Source organism: Staurois parvus, unplaced genomic scaffold (genome assembly GCF_062004578.1).
Source record: "Staurois parvus isolate SC_StPar_1 unplaced genomic scaffold, SC_StPar_1.0 ptg000691l, whole genome shotgun sequence".
Classification (NCBI taxonomy): domain Eukaryota; kingdom Metazoa; phylum Chordata; class Amphibia; order Anura; family Ranidae; genus Staurois; species Staurois parvus.
Genome location: NW_028318487.1, coordinates 37501 through 48152, shown reverse-complemented (window position 1 = coordinate 48152; position 10652 = coordinate 37501). Strand labels below are relative to the sequence as shown.

Sequence of the window (10652 nt, the reverse complement as noted above, 5' to 3'; positions counted from 1 at the left end):
GGGGGTGTGCTCTGGTTGCAGGGTTAACCCCATGTGAGTAGGATGTTCGGGGCCCGATGTGTATGAGAGGGAAGCGGTGTAGTGCTGGGAGGTCGCCTGTCCTCGCTGAGAACAGCAGCCTGGACTCCGCATCCCGGCAGGAACCAGAGGTGAGCCGAGCCTAGGAGGATGGTGGGTCACGGAGGTGACAGGAGGAGGAGAGGGGCGGACTATGGTCGGGGTGAGGGGAGCGGACACTTATTGATCATGTTGGGCTCTGCCACATCATGAATAATCCTTCAGCTGAGGGGAGGGGCGTCAGAGGGGGAGGAAGAAAGGACAGAGGGAGATGCCGGGTGTCTGGGGCCAGTGCAGCAGCTGTGCTGCCGCTACTTCCAGTGTTCCTCTCAGACTCAGTCCCTTACTGCAAGCCGGCTGGTGATCACTGTGGAGTTTTGGAACGCTGTTTTTTTTCTTAGTTTGCTCGTTTCTCTGTCTGATTGGTTAATACAGATAATTTATATTTGGTTAAAATGTTGTCTTTAATATTGATGCTAGTGGCATCTTCCAGCACTTATTTTGCAAATTAAAAGAAATTTAGGAGTTTCATTTTTTGTTGATTTAATATTTTCTACTGTTTTTAGTTCTTTTTATTTATTTAAGGGGGGCAAGTAGCTGGTCCTGCCTAGGGTGCAAAATATTCTAGCACCGGCCCACCGCAAGGTACTGCACAATGAACAGCAATGAAACTATCCATGTATTGTGCATTGCGAGCTGCAGTAGCACGGGCCATCCGACAATGAAAAGGTACAAGTGGGCCCTTAGTGTTGCGGCGGATTCAAGTATGCAAAACGAAGAGGGTTCTGACCAAGGGAAGGATTGTTCGGGTTTTGTTCTGGATTCCAAAGTTAATTTTCCTCCCGAAAAAAAAAAAAAGGACATTTGCATGGATTCAACATTCCGAAGGAGCAAAATTCCTTTTTTTTTTTTTTTTTAACTATACGGAGTTTATACAATTGTGTCCCTTTTATCAGAATCTGATACAAAAAAAAAAAAAAAAAAAAAGTTAAAAAAAAAGGAAAAGCCCAGCTGCTTCCATCTACCCAACAGACACTTAGTAGCCTATACCTCTCCATGATCTGATCACACGGAGCTCTATGCAAAGCGCATATCATTTCTGAATTGTAATGAGAGAAACGCCCATGCTGCCATATCCAATTGCCTTAGAAAAAAATGCTGGATGCCTGGCCGTCAAGCTGATCCTCTGGCTTCACAAGAAGGAAAATGCAGCCGGTAAATTGGAAAGCTGGGACACAAGGTGTGTCTTGCCGAGCTGTGAACATGGAAGACTGGCATGACACCAGGCAGTGAATAGAAAACAACAGCACAGAGGTAGGTCTCTCGTGACGGGTTCCCGTGTACTTCCATTAAAAGGAGGAGCGTTGGCCATTGTAGTCGGTCAACACCAGGATTGCTGCAGGTTTAGGACACTGACTTAAAACTGACTGTAAAAGCAAAAAAAAAAAAAAAAAAAAAAAAGGTAGTATAGTCCCTTAAAGTGGTCCTGATGTAAAATGATGGAAGCCGATTTAAAACATAATCTGAGCGATGCGAAAACAGTCTTCTCTGTGGGTCGCTGTGGTCACAAGTATCTGAGGATTCACAGAATAATTCCCTGAAATGAGAAAAGTAAAATTAATAAAAATATAAGAATATTACATTAAAGTGATATTACATTTTTTTTTTTTTTTTTTTAAATTTGACCTTCGGAAGATTTACCTCCCCTTCCTGACCAGGCCATTTTTTGCTTTTTGTCTGGTAATTGTGCGGTCGTGCAACTCTGTATATAAATAACATTTATATAGTTTTTTTCCTCACAATTGATATCATTTTATTCTATCGGTGGAATGTGATCACCACTGTGTTATTTTTTGTACTATAAACAAAAAAGACTGAAAATGTTGACCCCCCCCCCCCCCCCACACACACACTATTTTTCACTTTCTGCTATAAAGTGTTTTCCAACAAATTTCTTCATAAATTTAGGCCAATATATTTTCTTCTGTATATATTTTGTAAACAAAATCCCAATAACTCCATCCCCCACAGCCATCTCCTCTTGTGCCACCTTCCCCTCCCTCCTAGATTGTAAGCTCGAAAGAGCAGGGCCCTCGAACCCCTCGTGTAGTGTATTTTTACTGTCTTGTCTCATGTTCTGTCCCCCCTTGCTACTGTACAGCGCTGAGCAAACCCTTTGGCGCTATATAAATACTGTATAATAATAATCGTATACTGATCAATTCACTTGAACATTATAGCGTTTACAAACTATGGTGTAGATTTACAGGAATTTTTATTTTTTATACTAGTTATGGCAGCGACTTATAATGCGGTGTGCAATCTGGCAATAACTGACACTTTGCGGGAACCAGTGGCACTAATACAGTGATCGGTGCTAAACAATATGCACTGATGCTGTACTGACACTGGATGGGAAGGAGTTAAACATTTGGGGCGATCAAAGGGTTAAATGTGTGCATAACCGGCTTTTTTGTGTATATTCTGTGCTGATTTCATTTAGGGATGTGCTGGATTTTATTCCCTACTTTGCAGGGAAGCAAAATCCAACACATCCCCACAGACATGAGAGAGCTCTGTTATCATATGCATCCGTTCAGTGTGTCTCCTCATCGATCAGCTTCTTACTGTGACTAATCATAGCACAGCCGGCGCACCGCCCACACGTTGCGCGCTTCCTACCTGAAAGTGCTGGATCGTGTACTAGGTATGTGATCCAGCCCAGGAGAGCTACTCAGCCGCCATACTCCTACAGGAGGCAGTCGGCAAGCAGGCAACAAACATGTCAATGAATTTGCACAGAGCAGCACTGATCCTCCTCTTCGGGGGTTCCCTGCCAGTTCTCCTGGATCCTCCCCCTTCTGAGTACCCCCGAGCAAGCCACTTGTGAACGGGGGCACTTGTGTGCGCTTGTTCCTGAACTCCGCTGTCTGCGTCCATTGACACAGACACCGGGGCTTTGTCCCCCCCATGGCTCCCTCATCATAGGATTTGACTGACAGCAGCAGGAGCCAATGGCTCCCACTGCTATCAATCAGCCACGTGAAGAGAGACAGAGCGAACCACCGTTCTTGTACACTTCGCTGGATTCCGCTCAGGTGAGTATACGAAGGTGAGGGGGGGGGGGGATCCCTTCAGCATAGAATGCATTCAGGTAAAAAAAAAAAACCTTAAGACTTTAGAATCACTTTAACCTCTTGCTGCCCATACCAGGGGCAGACTGACCATTTGGAAACTCGGGCACTGCCCGAGGGCCCGGGGTCAGTAGGGGGCCCCATGAGATGCCCCTGGTAGACTTTTTTGAGTTTGGGCAAGGGCAAAAGGGCCCCATGATCCCCTATTGCCCGGGTGCCCCATGAGTTGTCAGTCCGCCCCTGGCCCATACAATGCATATGTATGGCAGCAAAGAAGGTGCGCTTTACCGCCCACACGCTGCCCATACGCGTCCTTGGACGGCAGAGCCTTCTGCTCTCAGAGCGCACTTGCAGTACAGCGACCAAGCTGTCAAAGACAGCTCCTGGTCCATACTCATGATGGGGGAGTCAGCAGGACCGGCTCCTGACCATGTGATCACTGGGACAGCCATTCAAAAGGGATGCGAGGGGCAGGAAGGGGTTAAAGTTGTGTAAAAATCAATGAACGCTGAAATCCAGACGGGTATAACACACACAAACGCATGGTCATACTATACCTGAACATCCGACGGATGAGCCTCACACCATCTCATACTGGTTGTTCGTGATGTAACGAGACAGACAGCAAGCCAGGAACATTCCTACAAGCTACAAAGTAACAACAAAGAATCAGATTAATAATAATAATAATAATAATAAAAAAAAAAAAAAAAAAGAAAAAAAATCTCTTTTCTACCCCAATTCCATTTCTATTATTTGGACTGAAGCTTCAAATTGGACTTTAAGAGGACCCAGGAGGCGTTAAAAGTGCACATAATGCCTATAGAAAAGATTCTCTGGTCCAATATCACTGGGAAGGGAGAGCGTTTTCTAGAATGCATTGCCTTTCATTAGACCTCACTATCCAATAAGGCAAGGCAATGAATACAGAGGGAGGCGACATCAGCTAAAAGAGGGTTTCTGGTTGGCTGCTATGGGATGGTGATCCAAGAAGAACTGAAGATCCTCTAGAATCCCAAGTACCTTCCGAGATGTATGCCCAGACGGGCCAACTCCAGCAGTCACATTTATGTTAGAAATTAGGAACATTCTGCTTACCGAGATCTGGAAGATGGAGTCCCATTGCTTAGAACAGGGTTTCCCAAACTGCTGCCCTTTGACTGGCCCAAAGGCACTCTTCTTCCTACTGACATTATTATTTCTCCCACTGACACCAATTATGGTGCATTGTCCCTCTCACTGACACCAAGGATGGGGCACCATTCCTGCCACTGATATAATAGATGGGGCATCATTCCTCTCATTGACAAAGATGTGGCACCATTATTCACCTCACTGCCATCAGGGATAGGGCACTATTCCTCTGACACCAGGGATAGGGCAGTGTTCTACTGACACGAATAAATAGGCACTATTCCTCCCACTGACACCAAGGATGGGCCATGATTCCTCCCTCCCACTGACACCAAGGATGGGGCACAATTCCTCCCTCCCACTGACACCAAGGATGGGGCACAATTCCTCCCTCCCACTGACACCAAGGATGGGGCATGATTCCTCCCACTGACACCAAAGATGGGGCATGATTCCTCCCTCCCACTGACAAGGATGGGGCACGATTCCTCCCACTGAAACCAAGCATGGGGCACGATTCCTCCCACTGACACCAAGGATGGGGCACAATTCCTCCCACTGACCCCAGGGATTTGGTGCTATTCCTCCCACTGACACCAAGGATGGGGCACGATTCCTCCCATATTTCTTCAAGGATGGGGCACTAATATTCCCACTGGCACCAAAGATGGGGCACTATTCCTTCCACTGATACCAGGGATCTGGCGCTATTCCTTCCACTGACACAAACAATGGGGTACTATATCTCCCACCGACACCAAAGATGGGGCACAATATCTCCCACTGAAACCAGGGATCTGCCGCTATTCCTCCCACTGACATTACTGGCACTATTCCTCCCACTGACACCAAGGATGGAGCACTAATATTCCCACTGATACCAAGGATGGGGCACTATTCCTCTCACTGACACCAGGGTTGGACATGATTCCTTCTACTGATACCAGGGATGGGGCACTATTCATTCTACTGATAACAACTAGGCACTATTCCTCCCAATGATATCCACAATGGGACAGTACTTCTCCCACTGACACCAATGATGGGGCATTATTCCTCTTACTGACACCAACAATTGGGCATTCTTGCTCCCACTGATGCAGACAATGGGGTATTATTCCTGACACTGGGACACTATTCCTCTCACTGATACCAATGATTGGACAATTTTGTTGCTCCCACTGCTCCCCTACCCTCGGCATTTTCAACACCCACTGACCACCAAACCAGGGGGAATGTTGGTAATAACAAACACCAGGTTATTTTCTCCCCACTACAATCTGACCCCCTAAACTCTAGAGGACAGTGAACCGGTCCTTTCGAGTGTTTGAGGACCCCTGGTCTTGGACTTCAGTCCTTGATTTCACATAGGAGTTGTGCTTACCTGGAAGCAGGCTATGCCAAATGAAATGCCAGCTACTACGCCCATCCGTGACTCCATGATGGTGGTGACGAAGGACATGCAGCCCTGGATATAAAATAAATAACGAGGCTAAATATGTGATAAACCCTCAACAATCACCCGTGGTATGAAGGAAGACAATGTACAGTATAGATTCTACTGACCACTCTGCTCCCCTTCCACCACTAAAATAATCCTGATCAGGAGATCTAAAGCTGAACTCCAGACAGATATAAAAAGACACAAATGAATGCAGCTCTGTAATCAATAATACATCATTAACCCTTCCCACTGACCGTACCCATATACACTCACCGGCCACTTTATTAGGTACACCTGATCAATCGTTTGATAACACAAATTGCTAATCGGCCAATCACATGGCAGCAACTCAATGCATTTAGGCATCTAGATGTGGTGAAGACAACCTGCTGAAGTTCAATCCAAGCATCAGAATGGGGAAGAAAGGGGATTTAAGTGGCTTTGAATGTGGCATTTTTGTTGGTGCCAGACAGGCTGGTCTGAGTATTTCAAAAACTGCTGATCTACTGGGATTTTCACGCACATCCATCTCTAGGGTTTACAGAGAGTGGCCCGAAAAAGAGAAAATATCCAGTGAGCGGCAGTTGTGGATGAAAATGCTTTGTCGATGTCAGAGGAGAATGGGCAGACTGGGCGGAGATGACAGAAAGGCAACAGTAACTCAAATAACCACTTGTTACTACCAAGGTATGCAGAATGCCATCTCTGAACGCACAACATGTTCAACCTTGAAGCAGATGGGCTACAGCAGCAGAAGACCACACCGGGTGCCACTCCTGGCAGCTAAGAACAGGAAACGGAAGCTACAATTTGCACAGCCTCACCATACTTGGACAACAGAAGATTGGAAAACGTTGGCTGGTCTAAGGAGTCTCGATTTCAGCTACAACATTCAGATGGTAGGGTCAGAATTTGGCGTAAACAACATGAAAGCATGGATCCATCCTGCCTTGTATCAATGGTTCAGGCTGGTGGTGGTGATGTCATGGTGTGGTGGATCCATCCTGCCTTGTATCAATGGTTCGGGCTGGTGGTGGTGGATCCATCCTGCCTTGTATGAATGTTTCAGGCTGGTGGTGGTGGAGTCATGGTGTGGTGGATCCATCCTGCCTTCTATCAATGGTTCAGGCTGGTGGTGTCATGGTGTAGGGGATCCATCCTGCCTTGTATCAATGGTTCAAGCTGGTGGTGGGGGTGTCATGGTGTGGTGGATCCATCCTGCCTTGTATGAATGGTTCAGGTTGGTGCTGGTGGTGTCATGGTGTGGTGGATCCATCCTGCCTTGTATCAATGGTTCAGGCTGGGGGTGGTGGTGTCATGGTGTGGTGGATCCATCCTGCCTTGTATCAACGGTTCAGGCTGGTGGTGGTGGTGTCCTGGTGTGGTGGATCCATTCTGCCTTGTATCAATGGTTCAGGCTGGTGGTGGTGGTGTCATGGTGTGGTGGATCCATCCTGCCTTGTTTGAATTGTTCAGGCAGGTGGTGGTGTCATGGTGTGGTGGATCCATCCTGCCTTGTATGAATGGTTCAGGCTGGTGGTGGTGGTGGTGTCATGGTGGGGGGGAGATTTTCTTGGCAAGGTGTACCTAATAAAGTGGCTGGTGAGTGTATGGGGTCTCACAGAAGTGGGTCTTTCCGTGTGCGTGCATCTCTTTGTGCTGGGAGCGTGCCGCACAGAGACCAGGCTCTCACCTAAAGCTCTGGGTCCTCTACGAATGATCAGGACCTGAACTCCTGGGGTTCACCTGATCGCGGTGATAGCCTCTGAATGACTATGTGTGAGCCTGCCCCAGTATTTACTTCCTTTTCTTAATGAAGGGAAAATACATTATATCTTTCTCTTCTTGCAGGAGAGAGAGATATAAACAAACAAAAGTGCTTTACAAAAAAATAAATAAATAAATAAATAATAAAACATTTAAAGTAAAAGAATTGAAAATAGAAAAGAAATAAATGTTTTACAAATGAGATAAACTAAATAGAAGATCAGGATTTGCTGGGTTAGTTTTAGGGTGAAGGTCGGAGTCAAAGGTCATGGCAGCATATTTTGGGTGGAATTAAATAAACAAAAAAAAAATTTTTATTTAAATTGTATCCGTGTATTCAGGTGGGATAAAAAATGCAAAATGCGCACACAACTAATAAGACATACGTGGTATCGCTGTGATTGTCAGGAGCAAGAGAATCTATTTTGGGTTGTTCTTTGGTGGTAAAATATAGTAATAACAATAAATACACAGCTAAAAAAATGATTTTTTATTTTACTTTTTTGGACCAATTTTCCTTTGATAATAAAAGAGAAATCCATCACCATTTACCACCAGAAGAAAGCCTAATCGGTCTTGAAAAAACCAAGGTGTAGTCCACCTGGATACACAAAGTAGTTGTGATGATATGTACAGTTTGACAAACACATGTCAAAGTTGCAAAATTGTGCTTAGGCATTAACATTGGTTTTACCCTCAGGCACTAAGAGGCTAAATTTGCAACCAGTGTAAGCCCTTGAGTCTGGCCCGGTAACATCCTCTTGCAGTCCCCATACAAAGGAAATCAGACTGTGGGGAGAGAAAAGCAGCACAAATTGCTGATCAGTTGTGCTGCGGTGCAAGAAGCATGCTGATAGGAGGAGAGAGCGGAGGGACAGAGATGAACTTTTAGGCTTAAAAAGGGGAGTGTGAATATTTAGGTGTTTGGGAAGGGGGAGGCTGAAAGCTGAAGTTGAATCTGCTTATATTTTGCCTCCCCCTATCAATACGCTAATTACATTTTTAAAGCGGAACCAGGGGCGGACTGACCATTTGGAAACTCAGGTACTGCCCAAGGGCCCAGGGTCAGTAGGGGTCCCCATGAGATGCCCCTGGTACTTTTTTCATAGACTTTTTTTAGTTTGGGCAAGGACACAGGGGCCCCATGATCCCCTATTGCCCGGGGGCCCCATGAGTTGTCAGTCCGCCCCTGAGCAGAACTTCACCCAAAAGGGGGAAGTTCTGCTTGTGTGCCTCCCCCCTCCAATGCCACATTTGGTACTCTTTTTGGGGGGAGGGGGGAGCGGGTACCCGATCCCAGATGTACCACGGCGATCTGAGCCGGAAGTTTCCCTCCCCCCTTCTTCCCCCATAGCCATCTGGGACACTTCACAGGTCCCAGAAGACTGCGGGAGCATTCACAAAGCGCAGCAGGAAACCAGCTTTAAAGCCAAAAGGCTTCACTGTCGGTTTCTCTTACTAAAGATGCCGGCGCCCGGATCCAAAGCCGATTGAAGAATCAGTCCAGGTGAGGACAGTGCTGGATCCCTGGACAGGCAAGTGTCCTTGTATTGAAAGTCAACCTAATATTTTTTTTTTTGGGGGGGGAACCTGGAGCTCCGCTTTAGATAAAATCTTTCAATTTCTATTACAAATATTTATTTTGGGTCTCTGTGCTTCTCTATGCGAAGCAGCAAATGTGGCAGGTGGGAGGGGTTCAGCAGGGTGCTCTATGTAGCTTACTGAAAACATCGCAGCCCCGGCCTCACTACTCAATATCCCTAATGCAAGCAATGGGTTGGCTCTTGGGAGGAGATATTTAAATATCAAAATGTCTCCATGGGTGGATGTCAGTCTGGAAGGGTGGGTGTTCCTAGACAAGTTGAATTTGAACTCAGACCACCCTAGGTAACACCCACATCTGATGCTGAGCCTCCATGATTGGAAGAAATTAAATTCAATGAGTGAAAGAGGCGGGCCAGGGATAGTAAGGCTGGGGAAGAAAAGTGCTAGATGATGCTGGATGTCCTTCAGCCAGGAAATAAGGCGGAGCTCTATATAGCTTGGAGAGAAGATCACAGTATGCAGTGAGATCAGAGTAAGCCATTTCATTCTAGGAGAGGAGCCCCCCCCCCCCCCCCTGACCCTGCATTCACCTTAACCGCTCTCCCCAGGACCCTGCATTCACTATATCCGCTCTCCCCGGATCCTGCATTCACTATATCCGGTCTCCCCGGACCCTGCATTCACTATATCCGCTCTCCCCGGACCCTGCATTCACTATATCCGCTCTCCCCGGACCCGGCATTCACTATATCCGCTCTCCCCGGACCCGGCATTCACTATATCCGCTCTCCCCGGACCCGGCATTCACTATACATGGTCTCCCCGGACCCTGCATTCACTATACATGGTCTCCCCGAACCCTGCATTCACTATACCCGCTCTCCCCGGACCCTGCATTCACTATATCCGCTCTCCCCGGACCCTGCATTCACTATACCCGCTCTCCCCGGACCCTGCATTCACTATACCCGCTCTCCCCGGACCCGGCATTCACTATACATGGTCTCCCCGGGCCCTGCATTCACTATGTCCGCTCTCCCCGGGCCCTGCATTCACTATGTCCGCTCTCCCCGGGCCCTGCATTCACTATGTCCGCTCTCCCCGGGCCCTGCATTCACTATGTCCGCTCTCCCCGGGCCCTGCATTCACTATGTCCGCTCTCCCCGGACCCTGCATTCACTATATCCAGTCTCCCCGGACCCTGCATTCACTATATCCAGTCTCCCCGGACCCTACATTCACTATATCCAGTCTCCCCGGACCCTGCATTCACTATATCCAGTCTCCCCGGACCCTGCATTCACTATATCCGGTCTCCCAGGACCCCGCATTCACTATATCCGGTCTCCCAGGACCCCGCATTCACTATATCCAGTCTCGCCGGACCCCGCATTCACTATATCCAGTCTCGCCGGACCCCGCATTCACTATACCCGCTCTCCCCGGACCCTGCATTCACTATATCCGCTCTCCCCGGACCCTGCATTCACTATATCCGCTCTCCCCGGACCCTGCATTCACTATATCTGCTCTCCCCGGACCCGGCATTCACTATATCCGCTCTCCCCGGA

At 47.5% G+C, this 10652-nt stretch overlaps 1 protein-coding gene across 1 annotated transcript in view; it reads right to left on the bottom strand.

The window, feature by feature from the left end:
• Nucleotides 1-496: 496 nt before the first annotated feature.
• The window catches only part of TSPAN6 (tetraspanin 6), a 34079-nt gene continuing 23923 nt past the window's right edge, over nucleotides 497-10652 (bottom strand). Inside the window, exons 5-7 of the mRNA XM_089652720.1 lie at nucleotides 5710-5793; nucleotides 3749-3839; nucleotides 497-1654 (exon numbers count right to left, since the gene is read on the bottom strand). Coding sequence (XP_089508846.1) covers nucleotides 3771-3839; nucleotides 5710-5793 — 153 coding nt within the window. The 3' untranslated portion in view covers nucleotides 497-1654; nucleotides 3749-3770. The remainder of the gene's footprint in view (nucleotides 1655-3748; nucleotides 3840-5709; nucleotides 5794-10652) is intronic.